Source organism: Prionailurus bengalensis, chromosome D4, assembly GCF_016509475.1.
Source record: "Prionailurus bengalensis isolate Pbe53 chromosome D4, Fcat_Pben_1.1_paternal_pri, whole genome shotgun sequence".
Lineage (NCBI taxonomy): Eukaryota > Metazoa > Chordata > Mammalia > Carnivora > Felidae > Prionailurus > Prionailurus bengalensis.
The window spans coordinates 87223524-87248973 of NC_057359.1; the positions used below are offsets into that span (position 1 = coordinate 87223524).

General features: G+C 47.6%; 2 protein-coding genes across 13 annotated transcripts in view; both read left to right on the plus strand.

The window, feature by feature from the left end:
* Window positions 1-10912, plus strand: part of GLE1 (GLE1 RNA export mediator) — a 30504-nt gene extending 19592 nt beyond the window's left edge. Inside the window, exons 10-16 of the mRNA XM_043566074.1 lie at window positions 2942-3084; window positions 3182-3372; window positions 4568-4697; window positions 6450-6554; window positions 7730-7812; window positions 8716-8779; window positions 9728-10912. Coding sequence (XP_043422009.1) covers window positions 2942-3084; window positions 3182-3372; window positions 4568-4697; window positions 6450-6554; window positions 7730-7812; window positions 8716-8779; window positions 9728-9796 — 785 coding nt within the window. The 3' untranslated portion in view covers window positions 9797-10912. The remainder of the gene's footprint in view (window positions 1-2941; window positions 3085-3181; window positions 3373-4567; window positions 4698-6449; window positions 6555-7729; window positions 7813-8715; window positions 8780-9727) is intronic.
* A 10122-nt stretch (window positions 10913-21034) lies between these two features.
* SPTAN1 (spectrin alpha, non-erythrocytic 1) overlaps window positions 21035-25450 on the plus strand; it is a 61835-nt gene continuing 57419 nt past the window's right edge. For 10 of the 12 annotated variants that reach the window (XM_043566075.1, XM_043566080.1, XM_043566083.1 and 7 more), the window contains exon 1: window positions 23821-23868. In XM_043566075.1, coding sequence (XP_043422010.1) covers window positions 23836-23868 — 33 coding nt within the window. In that variant the 5' untranslated portion in view covers window positions 23821-23835. Of the gene's footprint in view, window positions 21158-23820; window positions 23869-25450 lie in introns of those variants that run through there. The other 2 variants (XM_043566078.1, XM_043566085.1) reach the window with 1 other exon arrangement.

A 25450-nucleotide genomic window follows, 5' to 3' on the forward strand; every position in this document is an offset into this window, starting at 1 on the left:
TGTCTCCCTCTCTCTGCCCCTCCCCTGCTTGCACTCTCACTCTCTCAAATAAAGTAAACATTGAAAAAATATATCACAAGAATCCATATTTAGAAAAAAAAAAAAGTTACTGCTGAAAACATCACTCAGGGAACCTAGGATGTAACATACGTTCTTTGCTTTTGTTCTACAACATGAGCCATTAGCTTATCCAAGCTCGAAACCTGCCTGAATATTTTTTTTTCATGTTTAGTTTTGAGAGAGAGAGAGAGAGACAGAGTGTGAGCAGGGAAGGGGCAGAGAGAGAGAGACACACACAGAATCCAAAGCAGCTCCAGGCTCTGAGCTGTTAGCACAGAGCCCGACATGGCGTTCAAACACACAAGCTGTGAGATCATGACTTGAGCTGAAGTCATACACTTAACTGACTGGGCCACCCAGGCTCCCCTAAACCTGCCTTCATACTTTAGAACATCTTCCTTTTCTCTCCAGAGACTGAGCTTTAGATAGTGAGAAGCAGACAGGGGGAAGTCCCTTTTTTCTCTTCATTCGGAAGCAGAGGTTTGTTTTTGTAGAGGTCAAGATGTGGAAGCCTCCAAGTTGCGGGCCATGCTGCCCAGTGGCTGGGGAGCACGAACAGCTGAAAAGCTGCTCTGACTTAGCATGGGTCCCGCTTGCCCTAATTCACTTGTTGCCTGGAAAACGTAGAAAAGTTATAATTCCTGCCCACAAGAGGCCCCGTGATGGAACTTATGTATCACCCTCCTGGTTCTCTCTGGATCAGGACAAGGTATAAATCAATAACCGCATATCACCTCTGGGCTTTAAAGTGCTGTTTCCTTTGCTGGCAACAGCAACAGGGGCGAGGTTGACCTGACAGCCTTACCTCACCTTCACTGCTGTCCTTAGGGTTGTCCCCAGTCCTGACCCCTCAGCCAACCACAGACCGCTTTGCTTCCTCCTTCAGTGGGAGGGACACTCAGATGCCAGCCTTTTCCACACGTACACAACATGTACCCCTGCCTCTTAGTCCGTGTCTGCATGTGGAGGGAGGCATTGTCCGTGCACGCTTCCCCTTCTGCCTCTGCCTTTGTTCCCCGCTCTCCCATCCCCTTCAAGACTTGCCTCATTGCTTATCACCTAATCTCCTGGTTTCTGCAAAATTACTCCCTTTTACAGGCTCCTTTTCTTTTAAACATGCTGAGTTACTCACATCCTAAAGTATGTTTCCTTTGGTTCAAGATCTGTCTTTTCTAGCCTTCCTCACGTTTCTCTTTGGTCCTGGTGATTATTCCCTTCTCTACGAACTCTGTTCCTTTGGCTTCCATGGCAACATGAATTTCTAGGTTCTCCTGCCACCTCCCTTCCTCCTTTGTGGGCTCCTCAGTCTCCTGTCCCCACCCTAATCCCTAACTGGAGGTGCTTCCCAGGAGTCCGCTGTCACCCTTGGTTCCCAGTCCACTTACCCTCAGGGCTGCAGATGCTGTCTCTGTGCGGGTGGCTCCCCAGTGTCCCTCTGGTGCACTCTTTCCTCAGAGCTTCAGAGCCCCTCGCTCTGGCCCCTGGGGGACGTCTGCCGGTATCTTTCTCCTACCCCACGTTCAGAGTATGCAGACATCAGCTCCCCATCCTCCTTTATGCCTCCTTTTCCCCTGTTTGCTCTCAGGAACCAGAGCACCACTGGCAACTCCGGCACCTTGGCTGGAACCCTGGGAGTCCTCCCCCTGACTGCTCTCTCTGTTTCATTCTCCACATCCGATCAGGCTCTAGTTTTGCTGGTCTTCACTTTTCTGCATATTTCTTTGAATATGTTCCCTTTGTCTGCACCATCACTGTGAGTCTTTGAAGAGCCAGATGCAGACTTGCTCTAGAGTTAGTGCTCAGTACATGCTGAATGACTGGGAAAGAAATGATCTCATTCCTGTCTCTTTAAAGGCAGTGGTTAGATTCGGGGCAGAATTTAATCTCTTTGGTGCTGGTGTGGCATATGGGATGTAGGAGGCCATGCCAGCCCTAGGGTTGGGGTGGAGAGGCATGGAGGAAGGAATTGACAGGGAATTTGGCCAGTGGGGTCCTTTGAAACCATCAGTAAAGTAGTACTGAAGTATGACTTAGCAGGACTGGGTGCTACTATTTTGATAGCTCATTAAGTTTTGAGTAATGGAGACCAATTCAGATCTGCATAGGCCAAAAAAGAAAAAGACATTTAATCTAAAGATAAAGGGGTGTTTCTCAGAATCTACTGGCAGGAATGGGGCTAGGTCTCAGGAGCTAGAAACCTTCAGACCCTTTTCTTTCATTTTCCTTCTGTACATCTCTTATTAGGTAGACCACTGGTCTTTGGTCCACTTGGCAGATGCAAGTCCCCGGTGTTCGTGAGTGTGTGTGTTGCAGGGCCAGCCACCTCCAGGACGTGACTCTGTGAGCTGGCTGATTGGCTCAGCTGGTCTACTCCTAATCAAACTGTAGCCAGTGTGGGCTTGGGGCTTACCGGATCCGGAATACAAATATAGCCGCCAGGAGCCCGCTTCTGTGCATCTGAGGATGGAGGGCAGGTCCCAGAGGAGGGGGTAGTCACTGAGAGCTGGGAAGAGCCTTTAGAACGGGTTTCCTAGAGATGCAAATGACTACTTTAGGGACGCCAGCTATAGCCCACGGGATCTGTGGCCATTTAACAGCTATGTCCATCCTGTTTATCTCTCTGGTATGTCGATTTCAGAATTTGTTCATTCCCAAATAAGGAATTCCTTTGAAATAGTACCATGCCTTCTGTACTCCTGCATCCGGGACAATCTACATCTGCTTGTCGTGTACTTTTCTGCAACAGTATTTTGATGTTAGACTCTGACTTTGTGTGGGGCTGCCCGGCTGGGTTTTCATAGAGGCTTTCTTACTGCAGTGATGAGAAGCAGCGTGGCCTGCAGTTGAATCTTTTAACTGACTTTATCTCTGTCATACCCAGGCTCAAAGCTGAAGGAGATCTTTGACAAGATCCACAACCTGCTCTCCGGAAAACCAGTTCAGTCTGGCGGGCGCTCTGTGTCCGTCACACTTAACCCACAGGGCCTGGATTTTGTCCAGTACAAGCTGGCAGAGAAGTTTGTGGTGAGAAACTTTGTAACCAGAGGTATGGGGATGGGCTTGTGTGCAGCCCTTCTGCTTCTCTCCAGAGTAACCAAGGGTCCCGTCTCTGCTCCCGCAGAAACAAGGAGAGGAGGAGGTGGCCTCTCACCACGAAGCGGCATTCCCCATCGCGGTTGTGGCGTCTGGGATCTGGGAGCTCCACCCCAGAGTGGGCGACCTCATTCTTGCCCATCTCCACAGGAAGTGCCCCTACTCAGTTCCCTTCTACCCACCTTTCAAGGAGGGAATGGCTTTGGAAGACTACCAGAGGTGAGGTAGTTTTTCTCCTCACTCACTCTCCCCGGGCTCTGAATAAAATACAGAGAGAACTGGGGTTTGCTCTCCCTCCCTTCACAACTCCTCATATGTACCTTGACTTTCTATCAGAGAATCCAGTGTCTTTCATGCAAACTCGCTGCTTTGGGAATTTGTGGATTCAGCTGGAATAGTCAATATAGTTTAAGGAAAAGAATATTGGATCTAGAATTAGGGGGCGGGAGGGGTCTTAGAATTTGGCCCTGCTTCATCATTTAATAGATTTGCAAAGTGGGGCAGTCATGTAAGCTCTTTGAGCATCATTTTATTTGCAAACGGGGGTCATAACATCCATCAATCCTGTGAGTTTGGGGCTCCTGGCTGGCTCCTTCAGGAGAGTGTGCAACTCTTGATCTTAGGGCTGTGAACTCGAGCCCCACATTGGTGCAGACAATGCTTAAAAACAGAATGTTAAAAAAAAATTTGTGAGTTTACCTCACAAGGCTTATGTGATGATGCACAGATGTGATTGTGGATGTGTGTGCTTTGCAAACAAAGTTTTCTGCAGAGGTAATGATATGTAATCATATAAGAAGAATAATGCTAAAAACGGGTGCCTGGCTGCCTCAGTGGGTAGAGGCTGCAACTCTTGATCTCGGGGTTGTGATTTCCAGCCCCACATTGGGCCCTAGGGCTTACTTAAAAAAATAATAATATAAGGGGCACCTGGGTGGTTCAGTTGGTTGAGTGTCCAACTCTTTTTAAAATTTTTTTTTTAATGTTTATTTTTGAGAGATAGAGTCAGAACATGAGGCTTCAGGCTCTGAGCTGTCAGCACAGAGCCCGATGTTGGGCTCGAACCCATGAGCTGTGAGATGACCTGAGCCCAAGTCGGATGCTTAACCCACTGAGTCACCCAGGTGCCCCCAAAATTAACTGTCTCTTAATTTCGGTTCAGGTCATGATCTTGTAGCTTGTGGGATTGAGCCCTGTGTCAGGTTTTGTGCTGACAGCATGGAGCCTAGTTGGGATTCTCTCTCCCTCTCTCTCTGCCCCTCCCTAACCTCAAAATAAATAAATATCTAAAGTAACAATACTAATAATAATGCTAAATGTAATAGTACTAGATTGTTTCTTTTAGCCATAAAAAATAAGTGATTTGTCACCCTCACTTTGGCCTTGTCACATTGAATTTTTTCTTCCCACACAGGACACTTGGCTACCAAGTGAAGGACTCCAAAGTGGAACAGCAGGACAACTTTCTAAAGCGCATGTCTGGGATGATCCGACTCTACGCCGCCATCATCCAGCTCCGGTGGCCGTATGGAGGCCGACAACAGGTGGTAGAAAAGACTTGCTCTCAAGAGAGAGGCCAGACTGTGTTCGTGTATTCTGTCCACAGGGACTATTGCCCTTCTTGCCAAGTGGGCAGTCTGGTTACATGATGATGTATTGTCGCTCCCTAGGTATGTTCTAGAGAAGTTGATGTTAACTATTAGGAAGTTTTGGACTATCAGAACCTTTTGTTCAGTGATTGAGTCAGCTGAGGCTTTAAAGAACTGAGTTTATAAGAGGGTCTGTGAGATGAGAGTCTGTTGTAAACCAGTCATTAAGGTTCTATAGAAGATTCTATTAGATGGAGTGAGTCTAAATGACAGTGTCAGGGCACCTGGGTGCCTCAGTCGGTTGAGTGTCTGACTCTTGATTTCGGCTCGGGTTGTGATCCATGGGTTGTGAGATCGAGCCCCACGTTTGGCTCCACGCTCAGTGCAGAGTCTGCTTCAGATTCTCTCTCTGTCTCTGTCCCTCTTCCCCACTCGTGCTGTCTCTCAAAATAAGAATGACACAGTGTCATTTTATTATTTCTTTCTTTCTTTTTTTTTTTTTCAACGTTTTTATTTATTTTTGGGACAGAGAGAGACAGAGCATGAACGGGGGAGGGGCAGAGAGAGAGGGAGACACAGAATCGGAAACAGGCTCCAGGCTCTGAGCCATCAGCCCAGAGCCTGACGCGGGGCTCGAACTCACGGACCGCGAGATCGTGACCTGGCTGAAGTCAGACGCCTAACCGACTGCGCCACCCAGGCGCCCCTATTTATTTATTTCTAAGTAAGCTTTAGGCCCAACGTGGGACTTGAACTCATAACCCTGAGATCAAGAGTTGCTCGCTCTGGGGCACCTGGGTGGCTCAGTTGGTTAAACCTCTGACTTCAGCTCTGGTCGTGATCTCATGGTTCATGAGTTCAAGCCCACTTCAGGCTCTGTGCTGACAGCTCGGAGCCTGGAGCCTGCTTCCGATTCTGTGTCTCCCTCTCTGCCCCTCTCCGTCCCCTGTTCACACTCTGTCTCTCTCAAAAATAAACACTTTTTTAAAAGTTATATTTATTTTAAATAATCTTTACATCCAATATGGGGCTCAAACTCACGACCCTGAGATCAAGAGTCACATGCTCTTCTGACGAGCCAGCCAGGCCCCCCCAAAAGTAAATAAACAAACAAACAAAAAAAGGGTCGCTCACTCTACCGACTGAGTCAGCCAGGCACCCCGTCACTGTCATTTTAGACCTGGTTGGTGCCTCACATCACAGATGAGCAGATGGAGTCCCAGCGAGCTATAGTGACAAAGCCACGGCTGGGGTGCGGGTCTTTGACTTGCCAGCCTAGTGCTTTTCTCAAAGGATACAGATTAGAGATGGAGAAGTTAATGTACTCAGAGACCTAAGAGAAGGAAATGTAAGTTGATTGAATCCAAGTTTTTATTGTGTACCTGCTGTGTCCCACATTCTGTGCTAAAGGTCCCAAGAATAATAAATAAAACATCTGTATGGATAACTGTTGGTCAGCGGACTCCCTGAAACCAGAGCTGTCAGATGTGGACTGAAGGGATCCTGTAGGCAATGTGTGGGTTCCGGTGTGTTGGGACATTTGAAAACAGAATTTGTTCGGCGTGTGCTGTGTCTGCCCTGCGGCCTGTGCTTGATTGAGATGATCTGAGGGTTCATGTCACTTAGAAATGGCTGGATGATAACCTTGGGAGTTTAGATCTCCGGATACAAGGAGACCAAATCATGACCAAGTGTCTTCGCTCCCAGATTCACCCTCACGGCTTAAATCATGGCTGGCGCTGGTTGGCACAAATCTTAAATATGGAGCCCCTGTCAGATGTGACAGCCACTCTCCTCTTTGACTTCTTGGAGGTATGTAATGCAGTTATCACACGAGAGGGGGACAGTGGTTGAAGCAGCCTTGTGCCACTGCGTGGCGTGAATCGGGAAGCAGTATGGAAATAGGCTATTGGTGAACAGCATTAGGATCCAGTCTTACACATTTTTTCCCAAGTGCTAAAGACAAACCAGGCTTTTGGGTTTTCTTCCCACTGTGCTTTCCTTCTCTGTGTGGTTGTGTTCTCACTGTAAAGAAAAAACTGTACATCCCAGCACCAGCAAAAAGGGATGTTTGTTTCAAGGATAGAGAAGTGACTCCCAGAACCAAGGGTAGGATGTGTGATTGACTCTCGTGTGGGCCTGGAACTAGGAACTAGAATGTCACCAGGTACCAAGAGTCCTTTTGGGGCCACATGGTCCTTCTTGTGCTCTTCCCGTAGGCTGCTCATTCTTGCTCCTTAGGCCAGTTTTCTCTAGATCTCTGCACGGTGGAGAAGGTGGCCATCCTGGGCTATAGCCCTCTGCCTCAGTGCAGTCACCTAGTGTAGTGGAACTGGCGGCTCACTTTTGTAATCCCTCATTCCCAGGAGAGCAAATATGATCAACTAGCCTTGGCCACATTATCTCCTTCATCCAGAAGGTTCTATACGGTCTTGTCTGCCTATGAAGGGCCACCACTGTAGAGTGAGGGTAAGGGTTTCTGTGGACAGGAGACATTTCCTAAAGGATAAAGGCTTAGGGCACATACCATAACAGATGTGGGCCATCGGGCCTATAATGCCAAATGCTTCCAGTCACCCTGGAGCTTCTGAAGTCACAGGACGTGAGCAGAGACCATGAATAAATTTGAGAACATGGTGGTGCCCTGCTTACTAAGGTTGGGAGGAACACCGCACCTTTGGAAAGGTTTCCATTCAGTAGACTCAAAGAAGAACAATTAAGTTAGACTCACATTCTCCGGTTTGTGAAAATACCTGGTTTCTTGGCTGTCTTATTTCACGGAGGTTTTGTCCTATACAGACAAATGTTTCAGAAGAAGGTTGGGTCTTTCCATTTGTTCCCTTGCTTAGCTAGCTAAGTGGCATTGTGACTGAGACTCTTGGTAGGAGGGAAAGGCAAAGGGCTGGTGTGCTTTATGGGTCTTTGGGTCTCTTGGGTGAGTGTGAATTTGCCTTCTCTTCTCTGATGGTGCCTGTCTTCCCCTGGAGGTGTGTGGGAATGCCCTCATGAAGCAGTACCAGGTACAGTTCTGGAAGATGATACTTCTCATCAAAGAGGACTACTTCCCCAGGTATGTGACCTGTTGAACAGACACCACGGGATTCAATGAGTAAAACCCATGGTGTCAAATGCCCTTGGGTGCCTCTGGGTTTGACTCTGTTAAAAGCAGTTGTATTGGGGCGCCTGGGTGGCTCAGTCAGTTGAGCATCGGACTTCAGCTCAGGTCATGATCTCACAGCCCAGCTCGTGAGTTCGAGCCCCATGTCAGGCTCTGTGCTGACAGCTCAGAGTCTGGAGCCTGCTTCAGATTCTGTGTCCCTCACTCTCTGCCCCTCCCCCTCTCTCACTCTGTGTCTGTCTCTCAAAAAAAAAAAAAGACCATCGTATTAAGTGTGACATCTTCTCCTATCCTTCTTTTTGATATTTGAGTAAGTGCTTTTGAACTCTAGTGAGAGTTTCTTAAACATTATTGGCTAAATGAAAAAATGAATTAGGAAGATTCTGGATTCAGATACCTGACATGTCTTTAACTCTGTTTTCCAAACTCCCCCAGCTAATCAGGGATGGTGATTACATGTGGTCGTGAATTAAACCCAAAGAGTCAAGCTCCCTTAATCAGTTGGAGAAACTGATCTGTCGGCCAGTTTGCTTGACTGTCATGGCGTCCGCCTCTGGGTGCCCTTCTCATTCCTCTCAACACTGGCATTTCGGGGGGGGAGAGACCTTGGCAGCATCTATCCTGTCTGCTCACAGAGGTCTTGGAAAGGAACGTCCTCTCCTTTATCCCCTGGTTTGAAAAGAAGGCTGAGACCATTTGGAAGAATGACAGCATCCTTGGTCCAAAAGACCTCTGCCCAAGTCGTTTGATCTCCCCCTTCTCCCGCTTCCCGTAGATCGGCAGTGCCCCTAACTCCTCTAAAAGGGACGGGGCAATCATAGCTGTCACTTGCGTATTGTCTTCCTCTTCCTGCAGGATTGAAGCCATCACAAGCTCAGGACAGATGGGTTCCTTCATACGCCTCAAGCAGTTCTTAGAGGTAAGAGGTCCTTAGATCAACATGTTTCGAGCTGTTGTTGACCTTGAAGGCGCCTGTGTCTGACAAGTCCTGGACCTCTATGCTCTCGGATTACAGTCTCTTCCTATTTTTTTTTGAATCCTACTTTTTTGTCCAGGATCCCCCTTAACCTTAAGGGTTGCTGTTTCATCATCCTAGATGTCACTGTCCCTACTGCCTGTGGGGAAGCTATCCTAAGGGATGAATAAAATATCCTTAATGAATCTGGTCTCACTGATACATGTTTTTGTTTTGCGGGATTTTTTTAGTTTATGTATTTATTTTTGAGAGAGAGAGCATGAGCACAGAAGTGGCAGAGATAGAGGGAGAGAGAATCCCAAGCAGGCTCCACGCTGTCAGAGCCTGACGTGGGGCTCAAACCCACAGAACCTCGAGATTATGACCTTGCTTAACTGACTGAGCCACCCAGGCGCCCCTCGCTGATACATGTTTTACAGGCTGGCCAGGGTTCCTTTCTCAGTGTCTGGCCAGGGGAACTGGGAAATTTGGTCACTTTTTCTCTATGACAAGAGACTGCACTTTCAGCCAGACTCCTCCCCTGTTTCTCAGTGCTGAAACCCTCTTTAAAGAGGTTAAGTATGACAGACACCGTAGAAGCCTCTGGTGGGTCTGCCAAGACAGCCCACTGACTTCCACTTTCCAGTAGCCCGAGTGGGCAAACGGGGATCGTGAAGGACAAGGCCGGGCGCTGGGAAACGAGGCGGGGGCAGCATGACCAGCAGCATTCCCCTTGTCCTCTGCTGCAGTTCATACAGAAGCAGAAGTCTTCTGCACCGCCATTGGTCTTTTCCCGGTGTTGACCACTGTCCCGTGGGACTTAAGCTTGCTGTCCCTCAAAGCTTCCAGCTGGTAATTGTGGGAAGGCACGTTACCAGAAAATCATTGTTTTCTCCATCTTTCCCTGACCAGAAATGTTTGCAGCGCAAGGAGATTCCTGTCCCCAAGGGCTTTCTGACCTCCTCCTTCTGGCGTTCCTGATGGCACCCCGGCGCCCACCATCTCTGTTCTGTTGCAGAGGGACAATAATAAAGCAACTGAAAACAGCTACATTTGGGAGAAGTCATATCAGATTTAGAAATCTACCAACCTGTGCTTTATATATTTGTACCCATGACTAGGAGAGGAGATCGTTCAGGGGTCCCAGAATCTAGGAGGTCTCTCTCTCGTAGGTTGGACAGTCCTTAAGGGATCCACATGACAGAGTAAATGGAATCGGCTTTTCTCACTTCTACAAATATGGTGAGGTGTTTAGTTCTTGGTCTCCTCCTTCATTTCCTTTGTCTCTGCTGTCTTTCAGAAAGTAGGTGGTACCTTAACCATTTCCCTCTGAGCTGAAGTAAGCCCCCCATGCCTACTCCCCCGCCCTGCTGCCCCTCCCCAGAGTACAGGTTAATAGTTGAGGCCCAAATGCTTACATGAAAGTCTGGGCTATGGTGGTTTTGTTTTCTCAGCTTGTGGAGTAATCGTAAATTCAGGAAATGCCTGATGCAGACGTGGATTAAGCCCCAAATTGTATCAGAGATAGTTTAGCATCCGGGATTAGGACTGTTGATACATGTTATATTGAACAGGAAGCACTGTTTGTCCTTTTAATTGGGACTTTGCCCCCTGAAGGACTAGGGGTGCAGGAGCCAGAGCAGGTGTGGGGTTTTGTTTGTTTGTTTATTTGTTTGTTTCTGAATTTGAATTAAGTTGAGCTGAGATGGGTTTGCAACACTATACAAGAGCCGAGCATCTACAGGCAATGATTCAGGGGTTAAATGAAGGTGTTCGGGAGGAACTGAGAACTGCTTTATAATTGTTTACATGTCCTGAATGAAGAATGATGATAGATTTGCCTGAATAAAGCCACGACAGAAATTCAGAACCCGGCTGTTCAGATAAGAATTGAGATTTGTTTTACAAAAGACTCACTGTCTTTTGTAGTGCAGAGGCAGGGATATACCCCTCTGTACCACCTGTTGTGTGTGGGGATGTGTTTTGGGGAGTGGGGGTATTCCCTGGTACTCCCGAGTGGCTTGAAGTAACACACTCTATGAATTGTTGACTATGGTGCCAAAAAATAAGTAATAAAGCTTGATTTTAAAAAACCCACTGCTGGTTGATGTGACCAATTTCCTTTGCCCTGAGCTGTGTACGTCATAGCTGTGTGCATGGTCAGGCACAGGCCTAGCTATAGAATGGTATATGTTCCTCCCTATTTTGTCTTCTTGACCTTCACCTAGGAAGATTTTTCTTTCTGTCATTCCTTTTCCGGAATTATGTACCTGACCTTGTTTCATCTAGCAGAAATGGAAAAGTACTGAAGTCTTTTCATGTGGATACAACAGAATGAACTCTGGGGAAGGTGTCAGAAGACTTGGTGAATTCACTTTTGGGTTTTGTGCCCTTGGGTGGGTCATTCTCTGAACCTCAGGATCACCACCCCTGCAAAAACACACGACGGGGATTAGTCATGAGATGAGCAGTTTTCAGTGCTCTGTAGCTTCCCAGCCAGTGTGTCGGCACAGATCTCCGCCTGTGGGGCCTGAGGTGGGCGGAGCCCCCAAGGCCAGTTGTTATTTGCACTTGCTTTACAGATGGCATTATTGTCTATGTATCATGACAGGAAACAGGTCAGGGAGCACTGACCTAGTGTTGAGTGGACAGGGCCCGGCCCTATAGTCAAGGTCAACATAGGGAGGCTTTGTGCAGATTTTAAATTTTTTTTAACGTTTATTTATTTTTGAGACAGAGCATGAACGGGGGAGGGGCAGAGAGCGAGGGAGACACAGAACCGGAAGCAGGCTCCAGGCTCTGAGCCATCAGCCCAGAGCCCGACACGGGGCTCGAACTCACGGACCGTGAGATCGTGACCTGAGCTGAAGTCGGACGCTTAACCGACTGAGCCACCCAGGCGCCCCATGTGCAGATTTTAAAAAGGCATCCCTTCCTTCAAGATGCTACTGCCATCTGCTGGAATAGAACCACGAATCCGTGGTAGCCCAAGGTGCAGGGGGCCTAGAGAGTCTGCACGGCTTTATGTGGAGCCCTAAGAGAATCCCGTGATCCTCTGTACAACAGCATTTTGGCTATATGTGAGCTATATTGCAGTCCTAGGTACGATCATATACGGGAAAGCTCCAAAAGTGAAAGGTGAAAAATCACCGGACAAAATGATCGCTGAGGGCCATTCCACTTTGAAATTTTTTTTAATGTTTATTTATTTTTGAGAGAGAGCACAAGGAGGGGAGGGGCAGAGAGAGAAGGAGACACAGAATCCGAAGCAGGTGCCAGGCTCCCAGCCGTCAGCACAGAGCCCGACACGGGGCCCAAACCCATGAACCATGAGATCAGGACTTGAGCCGAAGTCGGACGCTTAACTAACTGAGCCACGCAGAAGCCCCAGGCTGTTTCACTATGAATCCACTAGTCCACAGAAAACACCTCTCCTGTTATTTGAATGTTCTTTCTCCAGACATGTTTAACAGTCCTGCACATGTCACTTGATGCTTGGAATTCCTGATAGGTTCTCGATGGTAAACCAAGAAAGGAGAGCATTAGGGAAGCCAGGTTTTTGATACTCTGATAGTGTTGCCTTCAGAGATACTGATTGCCAGCTGATAGATGCAACCCCTGGTGGCCAGTAGCATCAGATTCCTCTGAGTGGAATACTAAGGCCTGCATCCAGTTTTTAAATTCAAGTACTCACTTGCCTGCTTGCTTCCTTTTAAGCTTGACCTCATTTCTCAGGCTGACTGCCCATATTTTTGTTGTATCATTGTCCTACGTCATTTTTAATGTTTATTTGTTTTTGAGAGAGAGAGAGAGCACGAGCCAGGGAGGGACAGAGAGAGAGGGAGACACAGAATCCGAAGCAGGCTCCAGGCTTCAAGTTGTCAGCACAGAGCCTGACGCGGGGCTCAAACCCGTGAACCTCGAGATCATGACCTGAGCCGAAGTCAGACTCAACCAACTGAGCCACCTGAGTGCCCCATGTCCCTACATCATTTTAAAACAAATTTGATGATGAGTTGAAAATTCCAACAGGAGAGAATCCCTGCACATCCCTTGGATAAAAGAATGGAATTGTTCTGGAGAGTTCCTTCCCCTACTCTTCAAGCTTCCTGCAATGAAAGCAGTGACCTAACTAGGTTTGGGTGTCTTCTGTCTTAGTGCTAGGACAGCCAAGAGAGCCGCAGAGCTTCATACAGTTGCCTCAACAGGCCTGGCCTCTCACATCCCGTTTTTTTTGTTTTTTGTTTTTAAATGTTTATTCATTTTTGAGAGGGTGTGAGTGGGGGAGGGGCAGAGAGAGAGAGAGAGAGGGAGACACACAATCTAAAGCAGGCTTCAGGCTCTGAGCTGTCAGCGCAGAGCCCGACATGGGGCTCGAACTTGTGAATCAGCCAGATCATGACCTGAGCCAAGTCAGACACTTACTTGACTGAGCCACCAAGGCACCCCTAGGCCCCATTTAAAAAAAAATAGCATTTATACAGATGATATATTCAAGAAACATTTTTCTTGTAGCTTCTTGAGGATGCTTAACACTAAATGTAGTACATGATCCTGAATTGGAACCTGTAACAGAAAAAAAATCTTTGTGTGTTGTCTTATAAAGGACACTTGGTCAATTGGCAAAACTTAAATAGGTCTTACTTTTTTCTTTTTAATGTTTAGTTGTTGGGGGCGGGGGGGCAGAAGAGCCAAAGCAGGCTCCGTGTTGACAGCAGAGAGCCCGATGCAGGGCTTGAACTCATGAACCGTGAGATCATGACCTGAGCTGAAGCCGGACACTTAACTGACTGAGCCACCCAGGCACCCAAAACTTGAATAAGGTCTATGAGTTAGGCAGTAGTATTATGTCAAGATCAATTTCCCGATTTTGATCATTATACTGTGGTCATAAAAATGAATATCCTTGGGGGGCGCCTGGGTGGTGCAGTCGGTTAAGCATCCGACTTCAGCCAGGTCACGATCTCGCGGTCCCGGAGTTCGAGCCCCGCGTCAGGCTCTGAGCTGATGGCTCAGAGCCTGGAGCCAGTTTCCGATTCTGTGTCTCCCTCTCTCTCTGCCCCTCCCCCGTTCATGCTCTGTCTCTCTCTGTCCCAAAAATAAATAAACGTTGAAAAAAAAAAATTAAAAAAAAAAAAAAGAATATCCTTGGGGCACCTGGGTGGCTTAGTCTGTCGAGTGTCTGGCTTCGGCTCAGGTCATGATCTCAGGGTTTGTGAGTTCAAGCCCTGCATCGGGCTCTCTGCTGTCAGTGCAAAGCCTCCCACTCACACTGTCTCAAAAATAGATAAACATTAAAAAAAAATCCCTGTTCTTAAGAAATACTCATGAAGTATTTGGGAGTAAGTAAATGTGTCTGCAACTTATTCTCAAACAATTCAGGTAGACAATATATGTCTACTGTGTATGTAAGTATACACATACATAGAATAATAAAGCAAATGTGTCCAAATGTTAACAAATGGGGGGGAATCTGTGTGAAAGGTATATGGGATTTCCTTCTATTTTTGTAACTTTTCTGTAAACTTGGAATTATTTCAAAAATAAAAAATCTGGGCGCCTGAGCGGCTCAGTCAATTAAGCATCCAACTCTTGATTTCAGCTCAGGTCATGATCTCATGGTTCTGAATTCTAGCCCCAAGTCAGTGTCTGCATCGCAGAGCCTGCTTGGGATTCTCTCTCCCTTTTTCTCTGCCCTTCCCCCACTCGTGCTTGATCGCGCTCACTTTCTCTCTCTCAAAATAAACTTTAAATTTTTTGAAAAGGTAAAAGGTGAACCTCCCCCTCCCCCCCAAAACCCCAAGCAAACAAAAGTCATGGGTACAGTTCTGATGAAGTGACAAAGTCAAGCTCTAGAACCTACAATCCTGAGAACAGGGCTGTGGTGATGGTTACCTTGAAGCCAGCATCTCATAAGCAGGGTGAAAAGTTGAATGAATAGATTTTGCAAAATGCTTCCTACTTAAAGTGAAAAAGGTGACTTGGTAGAAATTTTTTTTTAATGTTTATTTTTGAGAGAGCATGAGTAGGGGAGGGGCAGAGAGAGAGACACACAGAATCCAAAGCAAGCTCCAGGCTCTGAGCTGTCAGCACAGAGCCCGACATGGGGCTTGAACTCACAAACTTCGAGATCATGATCTGAGCCAAAGTCAGAAGCTTAACCAACTGAGCCAGCCAAGCACCCTGGTAGGATTTTAATTCATGGAGGATGTGATTTACATCTTGGGAGAGCTCTGGTTTGAGCTAAAAGTTCTGGGAGCTCGGAAGATAGATCCATTTCATTTAGGTCAGCTTTGCCCTGTGAGTTTTTCGTGCAGGATTCTAAGAAAGAGTTAGGGTGTCAAAGAAGTTTGGGGATGACTGTGCTGAAGGTAAACCAGGCAGAGTTGTGAATAAAATAATGGCAAGGCCACCTGGGTGGGTCATTCAGTTGAGCAGCGGACTCTTAGGTTTCCGCTCAGGTCGTGATCTCACGGTTCATGAGTTTGAGCCCCATGTCAGGCTCTGTGCTGACAGTGTGGAGCCTGTTTGGGATTCTCTCCCTGCCCTCCCCCACTCTTTTTTTTCAAGAATGAATTGATTTAAAAAATAAGAAAGACCAAACGTTGGTATTTGTTGACACTGGTGATGGGCATAGGGAGGTTCGTTGTCCTGTTTACTAGATTTATCTTTGAAATCTTCCATTATAATATGTTTAGATAATAAAGGGGAAAAAACAAAAGGACTTTCTTGTGCCACACTTATTGGTAACTATGTTTGTTTGGATTGTTAACCTCCAGGAGTGTGCAGTGTTTCCCCAACTGACTGTGGGACTCCTTTTTCCAGGGCTTCTCAGGTCTAGTATTTCTGGGAAAACACTTTTTGAAATGCTTTACTTGGAGGTAAAGGTAGTCAAGAAAGTATCTTGAGATTGTATTCGATCCAGATACTTAAAGCTATACAGAGCTTTTAAAAAAAAAAAAAAAATTCTCGGGGCGCCTGGGTGACTCAGTTGGTTAAGTGGCCGACTCAGGCCAGGTCATGACGGCTCAGGTCATGATTTCGCGGTCCGTGAGTTTGAGCCCCGCGTCGGGCTCTGTGCTGACAGCTTAGAGCCTGGAGCCTGTTTTGGATTCTGTGTCTCCCTCTCTCTGACCCTCCCCCGTTCATGCTCTCTCTCTGTCTCAAAAATAAATAAACGTTAAAAAAAATTTTTTTTTTAGGGGCGCCTGAGTGGCTCAGTCGGTTAAGTGGCCGACTTCGGCCCAGGTCATGATCTCACAGTCCGTGAGTTCGAGCCCTGCGTCGGGCTCTGTGCTGACAGCTCAGAGCCTGGAGCCTGTTTCAGATTCTATGTCTCCCTCTCTCTGGCCCTCCCCCATTCATGCTTTGTCTCTCTCTGTCTCAAAAATAAATAAACACTAAAAAAAAAATTTAAAAAAAATTTTTTTTAATTCTTTTTTTTTTTAAGTTTATTTATTTTTAGAGAGAGAAAGCATGAGCAGGGGAGGGGCAGAGAGAGAGAGGGGAGGATCTGAAGCGGGCTTCATGCTGACAGCAGCCAGCCCGATGTGGGGCTTGAACTTACAAACTGTGACACTTAACCAACTGAGCCACCCAGGCACCCCTATAAAAGAGATTTTTTTTAAATGAGAATAAAATGTCCAGAAATCCCTTTATTCTGGGTACCCACTGTGACCATTTCTTCAGTTCTCTCTGTGTATGTACGCATTTATGCAAATATAGTTCTTAAGCAAATAGACTTGGTACTCGTGTTGTTCTGAAACCTGCCATCACTCAGTAATATCTTGGATACTTTTCAGGTCCATCAGTGTGAACTGTATCACAATATGGTCTGTTGAACTTACGAATCAGAATGAACCATTTTTCAGTTGGTGACTAGTTGTTTTCGATTTTTTACAATTATTAGCATTCTTCTTTTTAATTTTTTTTTCAACGTTTATTTATTTTTGGGACAGAGAGAGACAGAGCATGAACGGGGGAGGGGCAGAGAGAGAGGGAGACACAGAATCGGAAACAGGCTCCAGGCTCTGAGCCATCAGCCCAGAGCCTGACGCGGGGCTCGAACTCACGGACCGCGAGATCATGACCTGGCTGAAGTCGGACGCTTAACCGACTGCGCCACCCAGGCGCCCCTAGCATTCTTCTTTTTTTTTAAGTTTATTTATTTATTTGAGAGAGAGAGAGCACGAGTGGGGCAGAAGAAGAGAGAGAGGGAGAAGTAGAATCCCCAGCAGGCTCCGTACCACCAGTGCAGAGCCCCATGCGGGGCTCAAACCCACAAACCGTGAGATCGTGGCCTGAGTTGAAGTTGGATGCTCAAGCGACTGAACCACCCACGTGCTCCTCTTTTCTTTTTTTAAAGGTCTTATTTTTAAGTAATCTCTACACCCAATGTAGAGATGTGTGCTTAAACTCACAACCCTGAGATCTAGAGTTGCACGCTCCACTGGCTAAGCCAGCCAGGAATCTCTGCTTTGTTTATTAATTACGGTAAAATAGACAGCATTCAAAAGTTACCATTTCAGCCATTTCTCTTTTTTTTAATAATTTTTTTTTTTTTTTTTAAGAGAGAGAGGGGCAGAGAGAGAGAGTGGGAGACACAGAATCCTAAGCAGACTCCAGGCTCTGAGCTGTCAGCACAGAGCCCGACACGGGGCTTGAACCCACGAACCACAAGATCATGACCTGAGCCGGTGTTGGACACCCGGCTGAGCCACCGAGGAGTCCCGGCATATTGATGTCTGACTGTCATGGTGGTCCGTGTCCAGAACTTTTTCTTCTTGCAAAACTGAAACCCTGTACCCACTAAACACTCATTCCCCCATCCTCCTCTCCCCTCTGCCCCTGGCAACCCCTGCTCTACTTTCTGTCTTTATAAATATTATTCTAGGGACCTCAAGTAAGTGGAATGATGCTGTATTTATCCTTTTGTGTCTGGTTTATTTCACTTAGCATAATGTCCTCTGTGTTCATCCACTCACTGTGCTCCTTGCCAGTTCTGACAAGGCAGAATGTCACCTGGGAAGAAGTGCAGTTCACTTGCCCGCATAACTTCTCAGTCAATACCTTTACGGGGAGGAAAAATAGTGGAAGTGCTTGGTGCTTGGTGACTGCCTTGCGAGTGGAGGGGGAGGCAGATTGGGAGGGAGAGATGGAGACCGGGAGAGGGAGGCAGAGGGAGATTCTCCAGGGAGACCGGGCGAGTAATTTTCCATGGCCGGAACGAGTGAAAACATCGTTACATTTTGTGTATTTCCAATCAGTTGACCTCTTGAATTGAAAAGGTATTGGGACTGCCTGGCACCCAGGTGTAGGGTGCATATCAAACCTTTAGAGAACTGGGGGAATAGAAAAAGGAGCTCGGAATTCAGTCCCTACCCCCTGCTGTTCAGGAGGTCACTGAGAACCTGGAATTGATTGCTATACCGTCCAGTGTTTGTTGTTGTTGTTGTTGTTGTTGTTGTTGTTGTTGTTGTTGTTTTCTGTTGGTTTTTTTCCCTGAATGAGTTTCTCTCCAAAAACAAAGAGGGCCATTCTCTGCTTTGTCACCTCCCTCTCCCTACACCTAACAGAGTGTTAGGCATCTGGTGAAACTGGTGGGAGGTGAGGTAGGCAGACAATAGGACACATACAGAATGGCTTTTGCAATGTCTCATTTCCAGTGCCAAGTGCAGAATGGGGTGGGTGAGTGGGACGTGTAGAGGGCCAGAGATAATGGGTTTTGGCCATGTCTCAGATCAGACAAAGGATCAACGAATAAGATTTTAGTTTCTGTGCTAATACCAAAGCTCTCAGATCTGTTTTGCATCTGGTAAAAGCAACAAAACCCCCATTTCACCAGGAGGCTGGAGTGATTTAAAAGAAAAATCCTCCCTTTTTATAGCCCCTGCCCACGGCCTTGAGATCCATTCCTTGCTGGAGCAGGTCTTAGAAATTTTGGAGAGCTATGATTGTGTAAGCCATTTTGTACCCAGAGCTGAATATGTGATTAAACATTTTGCTGCTACCCGCTGGAGAAGAGGCTGTCGACGCCATCAACTGTTCCAGAAACGCACACCCCAGGGAGGAGTTACCCAGTCCTGTTTTCTCTATATAGAAGATTGCAGGAAATGCCTCTTAGCTCCTACGTTTTTCCTCTAGATTCTGCAAAGCTGCTTCTGGGGTGTGGCCACTCCTTTTTTTTTCTCTCTACTCTGATGGGATGAGGGGACAGGAGAATTTTTCCTATCGCTACAGCAGGGCAGCTTAGAAACCAGACTGTGGATCCCAAGCACAGTGGAAGAAGGACCAAACTGCAGAGGACCAGGAAGCTGAGGGCTGGGCCTGGGCCCAAGTTCTGGTGCAATGCCCAGTGCCTTTGTATTTCCTTAAAGAGGAGGGCTGCTTGGTAACCAGGAGGCTGAGGCCTTCCGGACTGCAGGGTTCCTGGTCTGCCTGACTGCACAGGAATGATCTGGGTGTTACTCCCAGTGGCTGCAGCCCAGCTGTCACTGGAGTGGGGGTGGGGAAAGGGCTTCCCAGCAGAGGACTTTGGGCTACACAACAGAGTTTAGAGCCAGGCCCTTGAACAGCTAAGGCTGTAAGGAACAGAAACTCCAGAAATCCTCTTGGTTTATCTTTTTTTTAGCAGCTCGGCATCCATCGTCGCAGTGCCCCCCTTTCCTAGGGGAAGGCAATAGAGCATACAGTTTAAGAGAAGGTTCTGGGGCACCTGGGTGGCTCAGTCAGTTAAGTGTCTGACTTCGGCTCAGGTCAGGATCTCGCAGTTGGTGAGTTCGAGCCCCGCATGAGGCTCCATGCTGACAGCTCAGAGCCTGGAGCCTGCTTTGGATTCTGTGTCTCCCTCTCTCTCTGTCCCACCCCCACTAGTGCTCTCTCTCTCTCTCTCTCTCTCTCTCTTTCAAAAGTGAATAAATATTTAAAAAAATAAATAAATTTAAAAAGAAGATTCTGACTGCTTGGATCCAAATCCTAATTTTTCTTACTAACTGCCTAACCTAGGGCAAGAGACCTAGTTTCCATGCCACGGTGCTCACTTATAAAATGGGGAAAGAATACCTACCTCATAAAATTATTGCAGATTAAAGAAAAAAAAAAAGGTAACATGAAATGCTTAACATAGCACCTGGTACATAAGGAAAGTTCAATTAATTGTGGCCAGAAGAACTTTAATGTCTTATTTATAAAATAGGACTAACGGGGCTCCTGGGTGGCTCAGTCAGGCGAGGGACTCTTGATTTCAGCTCAGGTCATGATCCCAGGGTCCTGTGATGCCTCGAATAGGGCTCTTTGCTGAGCCTGGAGCCTGCTTGGGATTCTCTCTCTCTCTCTCTCTCTCTCTCTCTCTCTCCCCCCCCCCCCCCTTAAAATAAAAAATAATAATAAAAATAAAATACGACTAATGCATCCTATTCCACCCGTGACCTGTCAGAAAGCTTTTGCGGTAAGAAAATAAGAAATTATTATCTCTCCAAATCCCAAATGACACACTTAATCTCCAAATTAGTCTTTATTTTTTAGGATCCGATTTGGCCTTTTCTTACCACCGCCTCAAACCTGGAGCTCCCAATTATCCTCGGTTTCTGCACCCCAGCCCCCACCAGAGTCGGCTGACTTGGGTGGGTCTCCGCCTCAGTCTTCTTCTAGGGAAAGGGGGCAAAAGAATGAAAATCCTGTGGGTGACCTCGCCCTTTGGGACTGGGCGTTTTTCGGACCGGGGCGCGCAGCATCCCCTGCCAGACTGCAGCGACGGCTCCTGCCCCGCCCTTCGTTGCAGTCCTGGAAGGGCTCCCAGGGGCGGAGGGGCGGGGTGGGGTGCCGAAGATTCTCTGCAGGGCGGGGAGGGGCTGGATTGGAGGATCCGAGGTGCGGAGAGGGCGGGGCGGCTGCCGCATCTCGGCCCGCCCGGGCGGTGGCAGTGACTCCACTGCACCACCGGCCCCCACCCCTGGCGCGCGCCCTCCCTTCCCATCCTCCCGCCGCGATCCCCCGACTCGGCTCTGCCCCCGCAGCGGTGCTTCGGCTCTTTCCGGGAGCGCTCGGCCCTTTCCGCCGCGTGATCGGGAAGCGAGCTGGCGGGAGCTCCGCCCCCATAGCTCGGATGGCGCTCGCCCCCGCCCCTCGCGCCGCGCCCCGGCGCTTCCCCCGCGCTCGCGCCCGCCCGCCGCCGGAACGCGCGTGGCCGCCTATAAAAGAAGCGAGGCGCGCGCGTCGCCGCCACTACCCGCTGCGGAGCGAACGGCGAGGCGGGAGGCCGCGGAGGCGCGTCGGTCCCTCAGCACCCCCCCCCCCCACTCCCCCAGACCGGCGCACCTACTGCCCTCACCCCGCCCGGAGCCGGTGAGAGGGGGAGCTGGGGAGCTCGGGGAGGGAGCGGGGCCTGAGGGCCGCAGACCCCTGGGTGGGGAGCGGGGCAGCCCTTGGGGTGGGGCGGGGCCAGCGCGCGGACAGGTGAGCCCGGCCGGCCTCGCAGCTCCCTCCGACGGGCGGGGGCCAGGCTGGCGGGCCGCGACCCGCCCGTGGCGCGTGGGCTGCGGAGGAGCCGCCCGGCCGAGCCTGGGCGCCGGCCGCTGGAATGTCATTGACTGGGTGGAGGGGGGACGAGGCCATCGGGTCCGTCCCGCTCCCCCACCCCCAAGCCTGGTTGCGGCCCCGCCCTGCCCCATCCGGCTGCCGCAGGTGGGGCGGGGGCTCCTGGCCGGATCGTCACCATCCCCCTCCCTGCAGAGCGCTTCCCCCAGCGCCCCCAGTCCCTTTCCTGGGTGGGGAGCGACTTCAGCTCCTTTTCCTGAGTCCCCACGGCGGTGCCGGCCCAACCCTTGATGGAGGAAGAGCCAAGAGCATAGAGGAAAGGGCTGTTTGACCTTAATTTCATCCTATATGGCGATTCTTGGCCTTCTCTCTAGACGCAGAAAGGTCTGACACTGGCCATCTCCTATTCCTTCCTTGTAATAAACGTTTCTTCCCTACCCAGTTGTGATTTGCTTGTAAATAACAGGTAGATTCGGCGCTTTCTTTGTGTGAGACTCAAATCCAATAACTTAACAGCTTACGAGTTCTTTGCCCCTGCTGCACCCGACACCGGGTCTTTCGATTTGAGCACCTTACATTATTTGTCAAAAATTCTGCAGCCACGCCAGGATTGAATGATAGAGCAGCCTTTTGTTTGGAAGCTAGCCCTGCGAATTGGGTAAGGTGCTTCCTAAAGAAAATTGCCTTTCGGAGTCTCTTTGATGTATTGGGTTAAAATATTTTAAATAAGGGGCTTGTTGAGGTTAAGGGTTGCATATGTTTTAAATTAAAAACCTCAAGAGCCCAGAAAGCTGGGTCGAGATGATCGAATTGCCACAACACCTTGTCAGACCTCTTTTATATAATAGATTCTAAAATACGTAGGCTCTTTGTTCTGTCTTCATCATGGTATTTTAGAAAAACTTAACCATCATGGCTGGTAGGGAAGAGAGACTATCTGAAGTATTTTAATAGTGTGTTGAGAAATTGCGGAGTCATAGCAATTGGACCTAAGTAAAACAGAATGTATCAAAGATGGAAGGGTGGGGGGGTGTCTTGCAGCCAGGAAACAAAATCTTAGGAATAGCAGTGGGAACACTCAGCTGTATGAAGCTATTGAGCCAAGGTTCCAACTCCTTAAGCTAGTCATTTTCCCTTTTTTTGTTGCCACTAACGTCTTAGATTTTCAAAGGTCAAATTGAAGTCAAAGTTTAAAAATGCGCTGTAAGGGAAAAATGCTGCAGTAAAGGGCCTCTGCAGGAAATTAACAATAAGCCTTTTTTAGTAACTGGGCCAATAATTACTCAAAGGGACCCTCAAAGTGTGTTAGCTGTTACCTAGGGACCTCCATGGAGGGACAAGCCTCTGAGGGAAGATTTGCCCTGTGCTGGACAGGTGTGAGGCAGTTCTTAGAGTAATCCATCAGCTAAGTAACATTCTCGAATATGCTTTTGGTCTTGGCAGTGTGTTTTGTACTGATCTAACAATTGGAGAAATCTGATCTGTCACAGGCTCTGATATGAGCTTGTCAAATAATCTGATGAACAGGTTTAGGTGGGGAGAGCTGGTGTTTAAGTATTATCTTTTGGTTCCCTGGGTTAGAATTTGCTCTACTTTGCCTTACCTGCCTTCATCCCAAGGGGAGGGGCTGCCTACCGAACCGAACCCGTGCGGTGGATGTCAGGAGCAGTCCACGGTCCTGGCATTGCCGAACCTGCACGAAGGGTAGTAGGCACGAGGCCGGCCTCGTAATCAATCCTCCGTGGGCTATGCAAGGACTCTGCTAGCTATGCGGTCTGGGCTGCTGCAGCTGTGGTCAGAGTAGGTAGAAGAATGCACGGCCCTGATGGCAAGTGCTGACTCCGGGAATGCAGAGGAGGAGCCCAGAGCCCATGATCACTTCGGGCGGGCCGCCGGCCCGAGGCCACCGGCCTGGAGCAGCTGTGCTGCTTACCTCCGTCACACCTTTTTTGCATATTCCTCTCATAGGTTTCGAACAGGAAATAAGTGTCTTGGGAGTACACCAGTAAGCCAGGCCCAAGTCAGATTTCTATAGCTCGAGTTCTTTCTTGTCTCTGATGTCCTGAAATCATGCTGTTTTCTTATGCTGAATGAAAAGGGATTTAGGAATCTGCCAGTCCTAGGAGTCTCAATTTATTGGACTGTGGGATCTGGGGAGGGCGAGTTTAGTGTTAGAAAGCATAGTCAGTATTCCTACTTTATTTGGAAAGTGGAGAAACTGAGGCCCAGAGCGGGGGTGTGACTTGGCCAAGGCAGCATATTTCCACAAATAGGAACTGCTAAGACCCCATTTTAGATCCCCGGTGGGATGCAGAATCTCCACAATGAGCAAGGTGCTGGGAAGACAGTGGGAATTTGGGGTTTCCTTGTCTTCATATGTTCCTAATGGTCTGTTTTCTCCATTTTGAAATTACGTTGTTCAGTTTGCCCTTAGAAGCTTGTTATCTTGCTCTCCCCCCTCCCTTTAGACTCCACATTCCTCCATCATGTTGTCATCGTTTCGTAAGCGCAGAGTCCAGGTATTTGACCAGCATGCAGCAAACGTGTTGCCTTTTCGGTTTTGCCTGGCTTGCAGTGAAGACACATCTGTGTCCAGAAAAGTTGAATGATCCAAAGAGAGGGAGAAAAAACCCTGCCTGCATGACCTTTCTGTTAAGTAAATTGGTTAGGGTTTGGGTTTTTTTTTTTCTTTTTTTTTTTTTTTTTTCGGAAGTCTTAGTCAATTGATTCTGAAATTTCCAAAGCCTCCTGTTTTTTTTACCTTCCTCTCTTTCAGGCATGAATATATTAATTTCTTCTCACCCTACTGGTGTTTGCATGTAGCGTTTGCTGATTTTTTAATTGATGGTTACTTGGTTCTTAAGAACCAAGGGACTAAACAGATTATCCTAGATATTGGGGGCAGGGGGGGATGATCTGAAAACGTGTAGTGAAAGTAGCGTCTTTAAATTGGACAAATATCGTAAACTTGGGTTTGTTTCCTGTTCCCATTGACTTATTTTTTTCTGTCACAATCCTTGTAATGAAACGGAGCTTGCATTTTCTTGGCAGAAAAAAAAAAGCCATCTAAAAAACTCACTATATATGTCTTATTTGTGTACCGTTTTTGAGTGTTTGCTAAATTGGACCTTTTTCAAAAAGAAAAATGCTTAAAACTCCAGTCTTGATAACCCCTAAGGAGAAATAAAAACTTTGCACATTTCTAGTGATTATGGGTGATAAATCCAAGGCAAGCCCTTTTATAAATCACACCGGTGAATTGCTGAAACGAGGTTTATAAAAATGGGCCATGTTACAACCTTTTCCTGTTTTGACTGTTGGTAATAATATTTTGCATTTAAATACCTCTCATCTGAATTTTACAGGTTAAGAGGTAAGTAGCAACGAGATAGTATTGGGGAAGCATTCAGAAGTAAGTTTTCTTAACTTTGCTCCACATTTCTGGATTTTGATGCAATGCAGTATGAATTTTTTGCTTTCTGAAAGCGAAGTCCCTGCTCACCTCTGCAGAAATGCGCTAATGAGTTGAAATGAATTAATCAATCTGAAGGCTGATGTGCCAATCCACAATCCTGACTGGAATGTGGCTTAAGCAGAAATATTTGTTGTTTTTATTCATGGTTAAAACTCTTCACTTGTGTATTATTTCTCTCTCTGCTTACCATCAGACCTGCTGCTAAAATCTGCAGCTCAGCTGGTTTTGAGTTCATTTGCTTCATCTGAAAATCACTGGATATAAAACGTTAATAGGTGCTAAACAGTTCTTTGGTGGGTTGCTCTCCGGAGAATTTCCACATCTGTGGATGTGGCTGTCCTGCCTTGCACATGTAACATTGGGTAATAGGTTGGCTTTCCAAGCCATGGAAAAAACCTGTGTTGTCGGTTCTGCACCTTTGAGCTCTGACTAAGCAACAAAAGTAAATCTGATGAATGGTTTTTCTGACCTTTCGCTTTAGGCGGTGTTTATGAATTTCCCCACAGAGCCAAATGATCTGTTCATCCCCTTCATCCCCCAAATGCCTTTCCTTGCAGAACAGTGTATCTGGTGAAATTGGAGTTTATTATGGAGTTTTCCAAATGCCTCTTACATCCAGCACGTTG